At 42.5% G+C, this 19,171-nt stretch overlaps 4 protein-coding genes across 5 annotated transcripts; 1 reads left to right on the top strand and 3 right to left on the bottom strand.

Annotated features, from left to right (window-relative positions):
• Positions 1-304: 304 nt before the first annotated feature.
• LOC117584044 (transmembrane protein 87A) lies at positions 305-3,351 on the bottom strand. The gene is made up of 10 exons (XM_034272782.1): positions 3,145-3,351; positions 3,007-3,067; positions 2,817-2,902; positions 2,556-2,747; positions 2,174-2,335; positions 1,833-2,116; positions 1,559-1,774; positions 1,378-1,498; positions 1,154-1,307; positions 305-1,094 (listed from the first exon to the last, which is right to left on the bottom strand). Exons 1-10 carry the CDS (start codon positions 3,250-3,252, stop codon positions 868-870), a joined length of 1,611 nt encoding a protein of 536 aa, XP_034128673.1. The 5' UTR covers positions 3,253-3,351; the 3' UTR covers positions 305-867.
• A 16-nt stretch (positions 3,352-3,367) lies between these two features.
• On the top strand, positions 3,368-4,242 carry LOC117584052 (39S ribosomal protein L48, mitochondrial). The gene is made up of 3 exons (XM_034272792.1): positions 3,368-3,507; positions 3,569-3,667; positions 3,726-4,242. The coding sequence occupies exons 1-3, from the start codon at positions 3,496-3,498 to the stop codon at positions 4,155-4,157; spliced, it is 543 nt and encodes a 180-aa protein (XP_034128683.1). The 5' UTR covers positions 3,368-3,495; the 3' UTR covers positions 4,158-4,242.
• On the bottom strand, positions 4,161-8,142 carry LOC117584041 (WD repeat-containing and planar cell polarity effector protein fritz). The gene is made up of 6 exons (XM_034272779.1): positions 7,411-8,142; positions 6,689-6,989; positions 5,684-6,634; positions 4,750-5,623; positions 4,528-4,687; positions 4,161-4,474 (listed from the first exon to the last, which is right to left on the bottom strand). The coding sequence occupies exons 1-6, from the start codon at positions 7,814-7,816 to the stop codon at positions 4,347-4,349; spliced, it is 2,820 nt and encodes a 939-aa protein (XP_034128670.1). The 5' UTR covers positions 7,817-8,142; the 3' UTR covers positions 4,161-4,346.
• A 1,079-nt stretch (positions 8,143-9,221) lies between these two features.
• On the bottom strand, positions 9,222-18,614 carry LOC117584045 (mitochondrial carrier protein Rim2). 2 transcript variants are annotated; one of them, XM_034272783.1, is made up of 7 exons: positions 18,086-18,614; positions 11,065-11,296; positions 10,815-10,885; positions 10,623-10,754; positions 10,285-10,558; positions 10,011-10,228; positions 9,222-9,597 (listed from the first exon to the last, which is right to left on the bottom strand). In XM_034272783.1, the coding sequence occupies exons 1-7, from the start codon at positions 18,130-18,132 to the stop codon at positions 9,471-9,473; spliced, it is 1,101 nt and encodes a 366-aa protein (XP_034128674.1). In that variant the 5' UTR covers positions 18,133-18,614; the 3' UTR covers positions 9,222-9,470. The 2 variants fall into 2 exon arrangements, with proteins under 2 accessions (XP_034128674.1, XP_034128675.1); XM_034272784.1 differs by having other exon boundaries at positions 11,086-11,296.
• Between the last annotated feature and the right edge of the window lie 557 nt (positions 18,615-19,171).

Raw genomic sequence — 19,171 nt, 5'->3', positions numbered from 1 at the left:
TATTTTTTGAAAGGAAAGAAGAAATTTTATACAAGAAAAGAAAACTAATAAATATTGAAATATTACTGCTCGGGGTCATTCGGGTGGCATTTATCATCAGATAGTGATCAAAACACGGCCAATGTTTGGTATATGGCTACCATCATTATACGATTGCATTTATTTATGAAAAATCGTAACTTTTCTACGAATAAAAATGGTATTTAAATGGTACGATTAGGTGTGTGTACAAATGTATGTTTTAGTTATCAGTAAATAGTTCCAGTAGAAGTGTTCACCCGATGACTCAGCTTGGGTTTGTTGGTTTTTATCATAAGTATTACCGAATACATACATATATCGTTTGTTTGTGTGTGTTACGAGCTATGTACAAAGAGGCAAGGGGCATCAATATATATATATGATCGATTTATATGCATTTACTTATTCAAGTAATCAAAATTATCGTTCGAAAGTTCATAAATTAAGTGTGTTTGTGTGTGTCGCATAGATATCTACAACTTAGGCTAGGTATTACGAATAAGTTAGGATTTATTTAGTGGGAGAACGTGTGTGGTGTGGAGCGAAAGTAACTACGATTACATACAATATTTTACACGGGCTGAGAAAGCGGTGGTTGAAAAAAGCAAACACAAAATTTCGTAGTGTAGACATTTCAAATACACTTGCGGAAACACTTTTATCGTAAGTGGGGGAAGATCAGCAGCAGCGGCAGCAGCACAGCTCTAAATACTTGTCCAGCAATCATTTCTTTTCTCCCTTCTTCGCTTGCCTTGGTTGCAACTCGTTCTCATGTTGAAAAAAAATGTAGATTGTGCAACATAAAATATGCTAAAAAGTCTCTTAGTTCCAGGCGTAAGTCACAGCTTATTGCATTTTGGAAACTTCGAACTTGGTGTTGATGATTTCCTCATCCGAGTCGAGCACGGGCAGAGCAGAGTCCGCCATCGATGAGGGTATATTCTCCTCCACCCAACGCAGATCGTCTTCTTCAGTGGTTGTGGCTGTGCGCGAGTTTGTCGAAGACTTCGGCGTGCCATTCTGTCCCCGCATTTTAACGCCATAAGCATCGGCAACAAACTGATCTTCCTCATCTGTCAGAGAATCAAAAGAGTTAGTTCTGTAGGAAAGGGACTTAAAGATCAAGTTTTACCCTCTTCATCCTCATCCTCGGGACAGTCGAGGAGTGGTGTGAAGGCGTAGCGTTGATTGTTATTTGTCGGTCGCCATAGTATCATAATAACCAGCAACAACACAGAGAACAAAATGTGCCAGAAGCCCGTATCGATCCAGATATCACGCCAGCCCTAAGTGGGGTATGGATACAAATGGATTAAAATATTGCCCCATGCAACACTGTCGTGCTAACCAACTCACAGGCGTACAGTTCTCGGTTCTACGCAAACGCAGCGCAAATAGCATGAAGATGACGGAAGCGATAACAGCAAAGATCAACGTGTTGGTGAAATGCCTATACAGCGATAGCTTCACCATGTTTCTATAAAATATATAAATAGCTCAGTCAACACTCAAAGGATAACCATTTCTGTGGGTTTACCTTCTCAGCCTGAGCGTTCTGGTTGTCTGCACCAGGGAAGTGAATATCCACCAACAGATGCCTGTATCGAGCACCGCCAGAGGTATGCTGGCCACCAGCAACTCGCTGCGATCGCTCTTCACATTGGTAATACGCAAATAGCTCTCGACACAGGCCAGCACAAAGTAGAGCGTGCCCACGCCCACAACTCGATGCAGCATGGGACCCAAGCGAGGTCTATAACAAGCAAATTGTACTACTCTGTAAATCAAGATTTAGTTTGGATTCGACTCACTTGACAATGCCAAAGCCCAGACTCATAATGATGACCAACATTCGAGCCAGAGTGCGCTTCGCACAAGATACAAATTCAGCGACCAGCTCCGCGTGTTCCACAGCCACTCCAGTGTTGGTGAGAGTTTGGTACTCGGCATAAAAGAAGGCCTTCTCCAGCATGCCAAGCAGTATGACGCCTCCAATCCAGAACTGAATTCTCAATAGATCTCGCCATTGGGAGAACGAAACAAACAGCCAAATTATGCCAAAGATCACATAAACAATGCACATGACCAGATAGAACTAATAAATAAATACAATCAATACAAAGTGTAAACAAACAAAGTGATTGTTGCTTACGGGCAGGAATGGCCAGTCTATGGCTGAGATAAAACCATGCGGTCCCAGGAACTCAATGTGCACTATGGCATTAAATTGCTGATTGGGTAGTCCCGGTGCTATGTTCACTTCAATCTCGTATATGCCATCCTCCTTGACAGTGGCCACCGAATTGGTTGTGGGCTGAAAGCAAAAGTAATTATAAAGGTTCCTTGAGTGTTTGGCATTTTATCAGCATGTTGGATTCTCTTTAGTGCGCACAAAAACAAAAAGGAAAACGATAAGCCGCCTGTAGACTGATAGCACACAAAAAAAAACTTTTAAGCAAACGTTTTTTTATGCTATCCAGATAGTACAATAATTGCTATCTCGCACTTGAATTGTGTCATGTGTAAAAATTTACCGAAAGGGGATGTTTGTTTTCCTTCATGGGATGCTTCGGCTCCGGTGTCGACGGCACTCCTTCCGTCGCCTTTTCCTTGTCGCCAACTAGCACAATCAGTCCATTGCAAGCATAAGTCTTTGTTACCTGTACAATAACATTGTTTATGCTTGAGTTCTGTTGCTGAGTGGGGTTTTCCGCTATAAGTTGCAGCTGCAAAAAACAAATACAGGTTAACGCTGCTGCTGGGCCAACAGAGTTGTCAAGTGGGAAATGTTTTACCGTTCGATCATCGAAGATGCAAGGATGCTCTGTTAGCTTAAATGTAATGGTCAGATTCGTCTCCACCTTGGATGTGCATGCCACAACTGTAAATATACACAATACATAGGTAATAAGGGAGGTGTGGGTTGGGTTGGGGTAAAAAAGCATTCGTCACACGTCCATGTACACACGTTGCAACAATACTAACTTTGCGTGTAGATCTTTGTGTTCGCCAGCAGTGGTCGCTGTTCCCTGATATATGGCATATCCTGCAAGAAACGGTATCAAATGGATCATTTAGTTGGTATTGGCATATATTTTCTTGGTTTCTCAGGTGGATTCTTACTGCATAAACTTTAATATCGACAATACCGGGGTCGGACTTTGCGGCTGTGCGGGTGGCGGCTGAAATAAGCGCAAACGCGACTACGAAATGAGTCGCCGTCTTCTGCATTTTGATACTCGTTTTCTATGGCTACGTCACAATTTTATCTTGGCTGTTTTGCAAAAAAAAATCTAAATAAATAAGAATGTTATTCTCAGTCAGTGTGCAGTGTGGCCGCGGATTTATCGTAAACCGCCTGACCCTCGGAAATATACGTTCTCTATCTCAAAATATACTGATGATATCGATGGTCGCATGGCAACCCTACAAACAGCTGTTGTGACATAACCTCGACTTTAAAAATCACCAAAAATGCTACGAAGGGTAAATAAACGTTTAAATGTATTAAATTGTATATAAGAATGCCTGTAATTGCGTATTTTAGGTACTGCCAAGTGTGCGGGTGGGTCTGCAATTAGCCAAGCCAACGACGACGGCTGTTAGAAGCACCAGCGGCAGCGTTTACGAGCCGGATTACCTAGAGGTTGGCCAGAAAATCCCACTCGATCTACAAAAACTAATAATATGCTTGTGTATTTCAGTCACTTAAACCTAAATTTCCTCAGTACGATAGCCTCAATGTTCAAATCAAAGGGTACGACTATCCCCAACTGGAGAGCTACCAAAGCTTTCTGCACGGAGTGGCTGAATATTTGGACCTCGATGTCTCCGACTGCTATGCCCTGCCACCACAGCAAACCCAAGTCCAGCGTCTGCGTCCCAACTCCACAGTCATCGAGTCCGAGTACAAGCTGACCACCTACGAACGCAGCCTGCAACTGTGCAATGTCGATGCGCCCGTCTATCCACAGTTCCTGCGTCTGGCGCAAGCAGCGCTGCCCGAAGGCGTAAGCCTGACGGTTCAGGAGCACACAGATGACTGCGAGGAGCGTCGCTATGTGCCCGACAAGGATCTGCTCGATCTCAAGGCAGAGCTGGAGCGCATGGGCGGTGCCAGCACCAAGAAGAAGTAGCGCGACAATTTGGCAAACATTTAATGCTAAGATTTAATGCGTACAGAGAAGAACTTATGCATAAAAAAACTTTCCTAATTTTAAAGCTTTGCACTAAGTTGGACGGCAATAGTTACAAACGATTGGAAGACGGAAACTCTACGATAGTATGATGTATAAACTTAGGGAATTGCACTATGAATTATTCGTTTAGACCACGCCAAAATGCACCACCTTAATGGACGATGATGAAGAGGAGGCAGCGCTGGCATTTTTACTCTGGCTGCTCTGCTTCTGCTGTTCATCCTCGCGGCGACGCGTTGGCGGTTTGGTCACGTCTGAAATGAATTCACTTGATTATGGGATCTCCTTTATCTAGAATTGTACTTACTTGTATTGATTGGATTGAAATCCTTTAGGTAATCATCATGTGGATGACAGAGTGGCAGGCTGTCGGCCAGCTCCTTTTTCGGATTAGTCAGATGCCGTGCTGCAGGTCTGGAGTAACCATTACGCTTCGGCGGCATTGGCTTCTCCTTGCGTGGAATCTCCTTGAGAAGTGAGACAAGTTAGAGTTGTTATTTGCTGCTTAATTAGTTCGTAAAAATCTTACCGGCACCACTGCCACTTGTATTGTATCCGAGAACTTGACCTTGTTCTTCTCCGCCGTTTGAGACTTGGCACTGGGCGTGACCGCTTCGCCATTGACAGGCGCAGCAGCCGGATTGGACAGTATCGAAGCTGTTGGCTTCTTGAGCAGCAAACGCTTCTGATATTCCTCACTGGACACGGTGGGCAGCATGGCGGGTATGTTGCCAGACACAAGTGGATGCTGATAGAACTTCGGCTGGTAGGCGGCCGCCGCTGGTGGTGGGGCATTGAACAGACCCAATTGTGAGCTCTGTTCAGAGATGGCTGGAGGGGGCTGAAGCTGAGGGTGAGCCTGCGGACGAGGCGGCGGACTGCTGGGCATGGGTAGGCCAACCGTTTGATCTGGTACATCCTGGGACCAAACATTGCCATTCGAATGGACGCTTTTCATTGGTGTCTGGTGCTGCTGGCTGCCGCTTTTCAGTGAGAGAAGTGCCAGAGAGTTGCTTGGGGCAATGCTCAACTTGGGCAGCGGTGGCCGCAGCTCTGGCTTGGGTATGTTGATCTTAATCATTTCGGCATTGAAAATCTTCGACTTGAACGAGGGCAGAGGTGGCACATAATTCTTAAGCGCCTGCGGCTGACCCTGGCCAGTGCGCAACAGCTCCGAGCAGGTGGACTGCGAACAGGCCGATTCCGAGCGCAGATCACAGGTCAAGCTCAGATTGCCATTGGCGCGATCTTCCTCATGAATTATGGCAGCGGCCTGACTGAACGACACCTGAGCAAATTCACCCAGACTGGTAATGCACTTGGTTAGATTATACAGATCCATAAACAGATCGTAGTCCGCCACATCCTGAGCGATTTCAAAGGCCTCGGCAAACAGATTTTTGCTGTAAAAAGAGAGCCCGAATTAGTGCCAAGAGAAATAAGAAATTTTCAGGCCAACTTACCGCAGCAGAAAGAAGCAAAAACGTCGCTTCAGATCGTACACCTGATCACTGAACTCATCCTTCGTTTCCTCGGAGAGCGTGTGCGCGAAGGTCTTCAAAGCTCTGGCCATAAGCTCTATGCGCGGCCGACGTTGGTCACCGCCAAAGAAGACATAGTTGGCGATTTTGTGTAGCGTTATGAGGCACATGGCTCCGTAGGTTTCCCAGTTAAGTGCCGCCAGCACATTGACAGCTCGATCCGGCTGCTGCAGTCGCAAGTATTTGTCCGCTATGACATCCGCCGTCAGTCCGGAGTTGTGTATATCCCCGCGCATGCCAGCGCCGCCGAAGATGCGCATGCAAGCCAGCGGACCCTGTTCGTAGATCAGCAGCAGCAGGCAGTCTGTCTGGGCGTAGGTGTGCGTGAAGCTGCTTAGATCTGGCTTCCGACTGAAGGCAATATTCAGCAGCGTGGGCTGTGCGACAAAGTAGTGCGAGAGGTCGAGCAGGCTCAGTGGCGTCACGTTCTCGCTGACCAACTGATGGCCAATGGTGGCCAGTGCCAGGTCGAAGCACTGCAGCACCGAACGCTCATTGGCCACGCACAGCATGGCCGAGTCACAGTGCCAGGCACACTGATGGGGCACAATCTCAATTTGATTCACATACTTGGTGGTCTGCAGTACCAGATCGTGCAGGCAAATGTTCTGATCAATGCTGCCCAAGAAGAGCTTCTCCTGATCCGGACTGAAGGCGAATGAACAGATTTGAGCACCCATTGGTATGGAGGTAATTGCGGTGCGCTGCATCTTGCCAGTGGCCAGCTCGTAGGAACATATTTCGGCGCTGATTTCACCCTTGCGCGAAACTTTCTGCTCCAAGGTGATGATTTGGCTCTCGCTGCTGCGCAGAAAATCCACGCAGAGTGGATCATTTTCCGACCAGCAATAGGCCATCGATTCCAGCTGCAAGCTACACGAGGGAATGGATTAATCCTTAGAGCGTGGAGGGAACTACTTGGCTTACCCCTTAATTTTGAACACATGTATGTTGGCACGATCCTGATCCCGCACCGTGGGTCGCCAGGGATACACTTCGTTCTGCGAGGATTGTGTCCACACCACAAACAAATCGTAGCTCCCGTTCACGGTTAGATGGCGTGACAGCTTACGCTCCGTGGCACCTGGTATGATTACATGAAATATGCGCGGATCCATGTTGGCAATCTTCTCCGGCCCCTGCGAACGTGCATTGGGACGCTGCAGATGCACCACCGTCAGCTGGTTCGTATTGTAGGCCAAGACGATGTGGGAACGTGTAAAAAATGCTAAAGCCAGCGACAAAGACAACAAAAACGAGAGACAAACACAAACGACAAAGCTTGAATAAGCGGCTCGAACAAAATCATGGAAAAGATTGGAGTTGTGTGATGTGTGTGTGTGTGTGTGTGTGGCTGATGTGTGTGTGTGTGGAGGGTGTGCGCATATTTATGGGCAACAAAACAAGCAAGCAGATTAATTAAAAATTACAATAATTGCATGAACATGCCATGCGTGTGCCTGAGGCTGCGACTTTTACTCGCTCTGTGTGTTGGTGTGGGAAAGTGCAAACCTAGCAAGCACTTGTTGCAAATGCAAATTTCTCCATAACTGCAACAACAGCAGCAACGGGCACAAGTGCACAGCCACAGCCACAGCCACACACTGCCATATAGAAGCGGGAATACTCTATCCCCGACCTTGACTCACCATCGGTAATGATCTCGGCAGCCAGTTTTCCCACTAAATACTTCTCAAACACCATGCGCAGTATGTCGCCCGTGTAGATGTCCACACAAATGTGCGCAATGATGCCATTGGCAAAGAGCAGCAGCACCTGTGCCGCATCCTGCCACTCGGAATGGATCACTTTGTGCTGGCGCAGCAGATCCTCCAGCTTCTTGAGATTATCCTTGAGGCGGCCGGCCGACTTGCGACTGCTGTTCTTCAGCACGGCCAGACCATTGCGCCGCTCGGTGTAGTCTCGCTTGGCCAGCGCCGTCAAGTCCGGATCCTGCTCCTTCTGGCGCATGTAGCGAAAGGCGCCCAAGTCGTTGCTCTTGATGCGCACCTCATCTCGCAGCGTCGTCCAGAAGTGGGTCTCACTGAGCAGCATACTTAGGCGGTATTAAGCCTAAACGCATCGATTTGCATGGCCGCGAAATGGGTGTCAACTTTGTTGTATTTGTTTCTGTGTGCAACTGCGACGACTGTCTTTGCTGCGTTTGCACTAGTTTTCATGCATCTGCCCCACAGCGGGAGATTTTCACCTGCTACACGTGGCCGCGTTCAATGTAAAACGTTACAAATGCACAATAAATGTATGATCGTCGCAGTTTAATGGCGTTTTTTAGGCAAGTTTTCCAATTTTTTTTTATCTCGAAACGTAAACACTGAAAATTGTTGGAATTTAGAGGTGGCACTTGCTGACGATCACTTGTTGCTGCTGCGCCAATCGTTATCGGTGAGCGTTAATCGAGTGGTGCTTGTATGGCTTCAAGTGTGACCATCGCGTTCTGACTGACATGATTGGCGGCAATACAAATTTGAATCAAGCTGAACATTCGAGTATTCATCACCTTTGTGGCACACTATCTTTCGCAAATCCCATTATCGCAATGAAGTTTTTATTGCCCAACAGAAAGACGTCTGCGATGCCCAGGTTGAACTATGCTCTAGGGTCTGCAGACTTTTCGCTGATAAGATAATGCCAATATAGAGGCTACAACGACCGACAAGTGCCGCATTAAACGCGTTCCTGGGTTTTTATTTTTAAACAAAATTGTTGTATTTATTGATTTCACCATTAAATCAGATTGTAATCAATTATTCACAGTAGTTTTCTTCGTTCTTTGCTCGTTATCAATGAAAATACGCTTAGGGGGCACTATAACTCATAGTGGCACACACTAACTACCTAATTAATTGACTAAATAAACAGCAACGTATCGATAATAATAATAATAATAGTTATAATCATAATTCGTATGCCATAGAGTAATAGTAACTAAAATGTATATCGCATTTGAGGAAACTTAACAGAAAACTTTTATGGTTATAATCGTATATTCAGCGCAGTGCAGATATATGTATATATATATAAATATATGTTTATGGCGGCTTTGCTTATCCAACACTTTGTGCTTACAAACTAAACAAACTAAATGGTGACGGGAGGTGTGGGCCTCATCTATTTACAATAAACTCTGAGCGCAACCCTCTCGCTATTTACATTTTACATATATCAAAATATCAACCACATTCTATACAGACATATACATAGATATAGATATATTGTATCTTTAACTAAATAGCAGCCTTTTCAAATTTTGATAACGTTTTTCTTTGCCGAATCCAGTCGAACTTTTGGCCTTCCATACTGCAGTTTTTGCTTGACTCTATTTGCAGAATATGGAATATGGAAATCGTATGTGGTGCGTGCGTGCGTGTTTTTGTTTTGTTTTGTTTTGTTTGCCAACGTTCAACGTCTCTCAAGTCTCTCGAGTTCGTATTCATTTTCATTTTATGTTTTGGTTTTTGCCTTAGAAGCTAATTTAACTAAACAAATTTGCGCTCGTTGGTTTCGATCGTCTAGAAAAAGGATTACAATTACAATTAAGTTGCAGCAGTCGCGTCTACATATGCACAGATTGGGTTTCTCTTTATCTCCATCTTCCTTTTCACTGTTAACTAACCATCCATCCGTCCATCTATCTATCCCTCCAGGGAGTGAGTGCTGGGATGGTATGGGTTGGGTGTTGCTTTCTCATTTAAAAATCATAAAACTCGTTCGATTTGTTGTTCAAGCGACGCGTCAGCACATAGACAACCGCCTCATAGGTGGCCATCATGATGGCCGTGTTCGGTATCTGTCTGACCAGCTGCGTGGCCAAGCCTCTGTGGGTACAAAATATGGAACAATTAGTGGCCTGAAATACTTAACAAATAATATCTATAAAGTGTGCTGACTCGCTCGCTGGCGAGTGATAATCAAATTAAGGTAAACAAACACAAAACAAGATGCGACGCAAAAGAAAGAATTTTTAAATAGATTTCACGCAGCGGCGGGAGTGAGAGATTTGAGGAAGCCACAAAATTCGTGGGTGGCGCATTATGATAATTTTTTTAATAGCATTGAGATGCCAACAAAGCATTCGCTTTATCTCATATAAATGTTTGCATGACGGAGGGGAATTTAGTTCTATAAAAATGAAACGGGGATGGGATTCCCTTTGACAATCTTTCAAACCATTCCCTGTCGATCTCTAAACTCTGATTAGAGTAAAGAAATGCACCCGATTGCTACACACCTATACAGTCCGGGTCTGCCCTCCTCCTTCCACACCGTTTGCAGCGTCTGCCAGAAGGAGTTATACTTGTTGCCCTCCTCGCGCAGGCGCGTGCGTGCCACCTCATGGGGATACGCAATACAGGAGGCAATTGTCTTGGAAACGGCGCCAGCCATCATGAATTCCAAAAAGTCTCGCGAGCCCTTGGTGTCTGTTTGCCGCTGATTGCGTTGCTCCAACTAAAGCATAACATTAAGGATTAGTTAAGGTACTTTATAAGCTGATTCTCTCATACCAATTTGGATTTGATGAACTCGTAGATGACAAAGTGCACCATGGTCTCGCAGATGCCAAAGTAGCTGGCCGTGATGCCCTTGTAGAAGGCCGCAATACCGCCCTGGGCATACACACGCTCGATGCACTGCCTGACAGTCATTTGTACCTTGGAGTTGTGGTCCAATTGCATGCGGGTCTTCACAAACCAAATGGGATTAGTGGCCGTGGATGAGACAAAGCCAGCACTGGCCGCACTCATGATGTGCACCAGCGGGGAGTCACGTTCAACGAAACTGTAGCACAAAAAATCAAGCATAAATATATGGAAAATATATGTATAATTGGGGGTTTACTTACCCCAAACTGTTGAGCGTGTTCTTGGTCTGTGAGTAGGTGCAAAAGTAAATGGCACGAGAGGGTGCAACGCCCACGAGATTCGGGCCAAGACCTTTAAACAGGGCACGTGCACCCTCATTCTGGACAATGTGACTGCAAAAGTTTATAAATAAATGAGTTAAACATTAATTAATGATGTTGGAGTGGACCTACCGCAGGCACTGTATGATGCTCATGGATTTAGGTGTTGTCGATGAGATGCCGCAATGTGAAATGGCCATAATCTGTAAGGAATACAAGAAAAATAAATTACAAAATTCAAGCATTGATGCCAGTAGGAATCGAGGATGAGATGAAAGATGTGTAGGCTGTGGGTTAGGACTGTATGGATGGTGGAACATGTGTGTGTGTGTGTGTGTTTGTTTGTTGTATGATAAATAGATAAAAAAGAAGTTGGTACTACCCTACGCACACCCCCAATCACCTGTGGCTGTGATCTGTTACGTAATATCGTTGTGCTTAGCTTACGTCGTTGTTCCGGCCTCAATAGCTCCGAGGCGCTGCCATTTGCCGGTCCACTCCCCGTTGGCTCCACAAGCCTCGACGCTGGCGTCGAGAATGCCGTGGAGCTCTGCAGACGTGTCTTGACCACTTCCAGGGGACATGTTACCACAGCGCCAACGGTGCCAGCGGATCTGTTGTAAAACAAACGAAACATAAAAAAGGAACATGAGTACTTGGTTCGGAAAATATTTCTCCATCTAAAAATAAAGCTTTCCCTCCACCCAACAAAGAGCTAAAGTACGCTGACATGGTCTGTGTGTGCGTGTGTCCCCTCCGTAGTCCCTTGTTCCATAAGATTAGTGCCAAAAATGTTTTGAAAATCATAAAAATAAATCGCATTTGGCAATCGAGCACGCAGAAATATGTGAGTTTCATCTGAAAAAAACTCGTATTTCCTCGATTTGCGCAATTCGTTGGCTTAAATTGGTTTTTCTTGGGTGTAGAATACGTAATATATGTTGAATATCTGTTGTCAACCCCTTCCACTTGTGTGTAGAATTCCATTTCCATTACAAATTCAAGTGCTGTGTTCACTATTTGATTGGTTCGTTGCATTTCATTTACAGGCGGATGAGCGGGATTGGTGTGGTGTTGGTTGGCCATTAAGTACTCAAAGTAAATTATAGAAAATTTTCTATTTCGCTTCACATTTCACATGCAAAAATCAAGGTCATGCCATGTAATTGTTTACTGGATTGTGAAATTCTTGGTAATCCGAACGAATTGAATCAGAATGAAGAATGAAAATGCGCTGCAGCCGTCAGTTCTCACAGAAGGAAAAGGAAATCCAACACGAAAATAAGCACACACAGTTGTTGAGGTATAAAAAATATAATTGAGTTTCAGTTTGACAAACTTTTAACTATTCTAATTATATTAGAGCTCGCTTGAATAATTTCTTGAAATTCTTTTTAAGTCTGGAAAAAAAAATTTATTATTTCATTCAAATGAATGTATGTCAAGCACACGTCATGTATGTTGTTTTAGTGTGGGACTCCAGCATTCAAAGTTCACTTCAAGTTAACCTTCCCAAGGCAAAGCAACCCCTACAAAATTAATTATACACGACCTTTCCCAAAAAGAAGCGAAATAAACCAAAAACCAACACACTGATTGCCTCTATCAATATCAACAAATTGGAAAACTTTGCGATAAAAGTGTAAGAATCACTTTATTATCTGCGGAATGTACACGTACATGTATTTATTTATTCGCCGGAACATAACTCGTGATCGGACTGAAACTTGTAAATTGGCTGCGGTGGGTGGCAACAAACGAGAGAATCATGAAATTTGATTATAATTATAATAATCCATGACAATGACGGCACACGAGACGGCAAAGGTTATGCAACAAAGAAAAACAGAAAAAAAGGGGGGGAACAACAAGTTTGATCGATGAAGTAGGAAAAACTTTCTTGCAACAGACACGAATGTCTCCTTTAAGCCCTGGAAAATACAGAAATTAATCAACGTTGGCATCTTCAAGGTTGGATTGTGGGATGGAGTATTGTGATTGCAGTCGAGAACCGGTTCGTACTGGTTCCAGATTGACCCCACGCCTCTGGAGCAGATAACCTTTGCCAGCCCCGCGAATGAATTGCCATTCGTTCGGACAAAGCGGGTCTTATCCCGCCCATCAGCTGCTATCAGCTATGGCCCCTAGGCCCCACGTCTGTCCCCATGCAATATTTATATGGATGCTCAGTCCCAGGCGGAATCTGGTATGCCTCTGTGACATAATTACCGCAAAACCGGTAAGAACCGAGGAACACGAACACGCCATATGCTCCAGCAATCTTTCTCTTTTTTCTACTTTTGGCAAATGTTTGACACATTGCTGGGTGGCAGGCAAACAATTACGCAAAAATACTCACATTTAATCAATGAATTAATGGGTAAGTGTACCGCGACTATTGAGTTACAATTAGCATCTGGCTGCCACTTGGCGAGAAAATATGCAAAGCAAACTGTTTGTCCTGCAACGTGCCAGACTCAAATATAGACAAGCAAGTAATATCAAGGAGAGAGTGAGCGCGGAGAGTCACGGATCAACAGGTTAACGCACTTGGGAAATTAAAATGTTTCAAAATGGTGGTTTTTTGTTATCACAGTTCTTAATCTACAGGGGATGCTAAATAAATTCAATTTGGGCATCTCTCTTATCATAAGAATTTATTCAACGTAAATTATACTCTGGAAAAAAGATTCTTCGTTTTGTTCAGTTGAAACAAATGAGCCATGGAGGAAACCCCAAAAAACTGCGATCTAATCCTGCATTAAAAGAGTAAAATATATAATATTAAATATTTAAAAACAATATCCTATGTGAACATGTGAAATTCTGTTAATTTTTGGCACAAGTATGCAATCTTTTCGTGTATATCCGTCGAGCAATCTGTAGCTACATCGGAATTCCCGACCAATGGCCCCCTGGCTGCTGCTGGACGTAGAACATGTGTGAAATGTGCAAAATGCAGCCGGTTAATGTTAATGCGCTATTTATCTGTTTTTTGACACTGGTCGGTGGGTCTGGTTCGCACATAAACACGCGCTTTCTCGCCAGATAAGAGTGGAAATTTTGGTGTCTAGCCAGACATGGTCTATGGACAAGACGTACAAGTGTTTAACAAGGGGAACCGAACCTGATAATTCCCTTTAACTATGCGTCAGGGTCCTCTCTGTTGGGGAGACTTTTGTCCCGCTGCTCCCATAATCACACCTGCCCGCTCCCTCCCTCTAACCAACGTTTGGCACCGATAAAGATGTCTTGGCGGGGGCTAAATCTTATCAAAGAATATTTCTTGGATTTTTTTTTTTTGCGTTGCGCAGACTGAAGTTTCTTCTTATCAGGGTGATTCTCTATTTTGTTTTTTTGCTATTTTTATTTCTACCGTTTCTTCCTTCTCTTTTTTGGCGCTTTTTGCTTTAGATTACGAAATTTATGGAAAATTTTGAATGTTTTTGTTTCTCTTTTTTATGGGTCAAAATAATCAAGGTTATAGGGAAGTTTATACGTTAGAGCTGTAGGACAATCCCAAGAAACTTTCACTGGAATAATGTCAAAGTCCTTTACTGGCATCTTTTAGCACCAATTTATTGACTATTTAGAATCTAAAAATAAAAGTTAAGGAACTTTCTAAGATTAGCTTTTATTGTATTCAAATTGTCTAAATCATTGGAGACATTTTAAATAAACTTGGCACGCGTCCTTCTATAGAAATTTATGTGTAAATAAAAATATTTCCCTGAATATATACAAACGTACAACGGTACAATAGAAATGTTTGTATTTATATTAAGAAAATATGTGTCTAGATCAAGGGTAGAAAAAAAGTGTGCGCCCTTGACACAATTGTTGGCTATAGGAAATGTTTGCAAACATTTGATCAGCATACTGAATCAATTATTAAAACTAAAGCAATGCCAAAGATTCAAATATAACAAAGACAAGCAGATAAGGAATTGAAGAAGATATATAAATTATGAGATAAATGAGTGGAAAATATGAAACCAAAACAAAATTTGAGTAACTTTCCATGCAGCTATTTTTTTGTATTGGTTTTTATTCATTCTCACTTCCAACTGGAAATACCTTTCGCTGCCGAAGAGACCCCAAAAAAATGCATTTATTCGCATTCAAATTTCACCATCAGCTGTGATTTGTTTACGTTTTGTTTTTTTCCTGTTGACCCTGTTTCTACTCTTTGGCTCTAGACGACCTGTCCCTCAGCACGTACGCATTTTTTTCGGGGATGAGAGCGGGTCTCTCAGGAATGGAAAGCTAACTGAGTGGCCCAATCTTATCTGTATGATATAGTACCCGATTTTGCTAATTTCTCTGTGTTAAAATCATCTAAAAATAGTCAGACTGCCGCGAAAATATGCACTGCGATCATTTAGAACTTTTAGCCAGAGAAAAAGTGACATTGTTTGTTCTGTATTATTCCCAGATAATTTGTTAAGAGACTCTACTACCCCTCAACAGCACCTGATTGGCAGCAATGTTGTTTGTTGCATTCAATTCTAATCGCCTTCAACCGTCGCCGACGTGTCAGTGTGCCAGAAAAAGTTTATTTGCCCGGGGCGACCGTCGAGAAAAACCAAAACAAAAATCAAAATCGCTTGCCAAGCTCAATTTAGAATGGGGGATTTTCTTTATATAAAATCACATAAAAATACAAAAACAACAACATCTTTTGGGGGAAAAATAACAATTGTACATTAGTATAAGCGATAATTGGGGGTAAAGAGAAAAGTGCACTGTGCTTTTGCCAACATTTTAAAAGCATAGAACGCATCGTATGTCTTATAGACTTTCAGAGCAATTTTACAATTGTCTTTAATTGCCGATTGTCGGATAATTGTTTCTATATGCCACAAATGTTTGTTTACAGGAACTTTTCTCTAAGAAATACAGGGAAAATACAACAATTGAGAGTTAGAAATTTGAGAAACTAAAACGTTTCCGTAACTACCACTAAAATTAATCAAAAATAATAGTTTGTTGCCATTTTGTCTTGAATATCGTTACGTTTCCGTCTTGGCAGCGTATTTGAATAGGTTTTTCAATAGGTTAACACAAAAATACCTTCTAATCTATGAACAGATTTTCAACAATTACAAAATCCTGTGGCAAAGTTTATATAACAAGTATATATACAAACATTTATAAAATCTATAGTTTTCCTTGTGGCCCAGTTGGAAAGTGATTTGTAGTTTTAATTTTCATACAATTTCCCTTAAAATTTATTTTTATTTATTTTCAAAATATCATGAGTTGGTGTAGAAACAGCGATGGGATGCTGAACTAGACGGATGGATGCATGTCGGTTAATTGCATGTTTGTTTTTGGTTTTATTTATAGCGATATAACAATGTAGGGGCCGGAGCAAGGTTGTTTTTGCCTTAGTTTTCCCAACGTGTACAAACACGAGACGCACACAGAGACACCCTCCCTCCCTACATTATTGTAGTAGTTGTAGTGCTAGTGGTGGTGGAGACAGCGACAACAACAACAGGGTATTATTAAGAAAGCTCTTGCCTGCTGCAACGTGAATGAATTTCAACAACCGTTTTTTTTCTGCGCTTTAAGTGTTCTACACACATGTGGAAACATGTACATGCAGACATACACATGTGTGTACGCTCGTTTAGTACATAAGAAAAAAGTCTTACGACAGTAGCGAGTGAACATTGGAACGATTTTCTTGACTTGTTGTTTTACTGCTGATAAATAAGCTTAGGCCAGCCCGCACAGGCCGGCCGGCAAAATTACTCAGCTCTGGGTGCCGCAGTCTGTCACTGTGAATGTTTTGTAGGTTATTAGGTGGTGACACTCTGTTATTAGTTAACCCATCAGCCAGCTTTCATTTATTTTCTAAGCTGTCTTCTGGTAAATGCTAACAACAATTGAACACCGCTAACTGTGTTTCATTAAATGCAGGGCTAACCACAACTTTGTACATACATTTGCCCAAAACCAACATTTCCTTCCTGTTGCTGCTACATGTACATACATACGTATGTACATACATACATTCACACAAATGACCAGAGGCTCGACTTGTACTTCTGTTTTTGTCATTCCTCTTTATGTACTTCTTTCTCTTTCCAACAAATACGGAACCAGAACCGTGCGATCTCCTACACACAAAGCACAATGGAAGCAACACGAACGGGTTCAAGAGACTGATATTCCTTGCAGTGTGGGGCTCGTGTTCTGTGTGCGTGTGTGTGTAGGGTGCAGGTAAAAATAAAAACAAAGTCAGATGCGGCTGTGCCCGCGTCTAAAAATAGAAACGATAAAAGCGACAATCATAATAACAGAAACAACAAGAACCACAATGCAATTGCAGCTTGTTAAATGGCCGTAGCCAGAGGTTCGGAATTCGGATTGGACATTGCCTGTAAGTAAGAGAAAGTAAGACAGAGACAGAGAACGAGAACAAGGGATAGGAAGGAGAGCTCCTACACAACATGAGCTGATAAATAACCTATGCACACACATACACATTATTTATGGAGCACAAAAGTGTATATTCGACTCGTGGAACAGGCACATGGAAGTTGTTTTCATCCATAGATCACATTTATTTTTGATTAGCAGTTATTGCCTCTTTAGACCGCTAATTTGTCCAAATTATAATTAGAGACTGTCATGACCGGATAATTATTTCAGTCATAACGACAAAAAATGAATAATGTTATTTCTGCTTATTATGGTGGGTATTCTTCTGTCGGTACGCTCCGCTTTAAGGCACTTTTTATAGTACTTTGCTCATTTATTTTCCTTCTTGCGATGACGTTTATCTCGAATCAAAAATTGTTGTTGATTTTCGCCAATCGCTGTGGACTGCAGAGCAGAGAGCAGAGCAGCTGTCCCCCAAAAACACGTGAACGGAGCATGGCTCTCTCCTCTCTTAAATTGTTTTGCTGTTGTCGCTTCGCTGCTTTCTGTACCCGTTACCCTTTCAAAGAGTGATCCAATTTTGATCAGATGTTTGCAATGTCTTCACCCATATAAAGTACATAATATTCCTAATCAGCAATAAAAATCTATTTGAAAATATCAATGTCTAACAGAAACGGCAAGCGTATCAATAGCTTCGGCGTGTCGCATTTAGTTTTTTTCTGAACATTTTTTGTCAGCCTTTCTTTTTTGGCGCCATTGCCAATTTTTTTCCCCGCCCCAGGCGACGGAGGCCAGGTCGCATTTACTTGAACGAATTTCGGACTGGGCTGCTTCTGATTTACAGTTTGCGGCTAACTAAATCTAATCGCAATTGCGCCGTTTTAGTAATTAACGAATTTCTATGAACAAAATTAAATCCAAGTAAAACCGGTTTGTCTATTGTGGCCTGACCTGCGATAAGACGCAATAAGCACCAACAAACATACGAAAAATTAGATTCCACTTACCCGCCGGCAATCAAATGGATGAAAGTCTCTACCGTGTTTTGGGCCATGCTCTCGCTCTCTCACACTCTCTCGTCGCTTAATTCGATTGATGATTGATTAAATATCCACTAATTAACGCGCACTTGAGATTTACAAAAACAGAGAGCACAAAAAAATATTTTTTTAAGGCACGAACGATGCGACGTCGCGCGTTGGTGGACGGGGGCCCAAAGGCTGGCGTGGGCCGGTTGGGGGCCCGGACAAGGGCTTATCCCACTGTTTTTGTATTTGTATTAGAATTAACTTTTCTTAATTATTTCACCAGATCCACGAGAACTTTCAATGGCTGAAATTATGCTGCAATTGCGCTGCTCTTTTTTTTGGCACTGACAAGTTATGCAACTGCAACTGTATTCACTGATAACGATTATCTTTCTTTATGATAATTAAGCGCACGGCGCCAAGTCCATCGAGCACTTGTTCAATTGTTTCAATTTTATTTCTTAATGTTTAAATAAAAATCAGGGAGAATTTGTTATTCCGTCCAGTGTGACCGCGGAATTATCGATAAGATTTACCGTCGTATGCCGAAATATACTTTTTACTTTTCAAAATATACCGTAAAATAAACCAGAAATCTCAAAACATTTTCCTCGATTTTGGTGTTCCACTTGATATTACTGGCTAGTTAGGAGTCTCCCCGCTAAAATTATACTTTGATCAGATATATCAACCAATTTTTCATAAGCTTGGCTAGTTTTCACGACTTCTTTTTGTTGGAATGCTTACAAACTTAGCTTAAAAATAAAAATCTCATCAAAAAAAAGTCCTAAAGTCCTAAATTTTATTTCTCGATTTTGATGTTCTATTTGATATTACTAGCTGGCAAAGACTTTTAGCACTGAGACAGTAATTTTACCCGTTTAAAGAATCAGTTTGGCTTATTTGAAATACTCCTTTTCGTGGTTGGTTACCTCATGAGCTTATGACATTACTACTACACATTTTCTACATACCAATAACTTTAGTAGAATATAGAAATATTTAACAGAATATTTGAAGAGGAACTCCGTAGCGCATTTTCTGCCATTATGGTTATTTGGCCAC

This window comes from Drosophila guanche, unplaced genomic scaffold (assembly GCF_900245975.1).
Source record: "Drosophila guanche unplaced genomic scaffold, DGUA_6, whole genome shotgun sequence".
Classification (NCBI taxonomy): domain Eukaryota; kingdom Metazoa; phylum Arthropoda; class Insecta; order Diptera; family Drosophilidae; genus Drosophila; species Drosophila guanche.
This window is presented reverse-complemented; position numbering and strand designations above follow the sequence as displayed.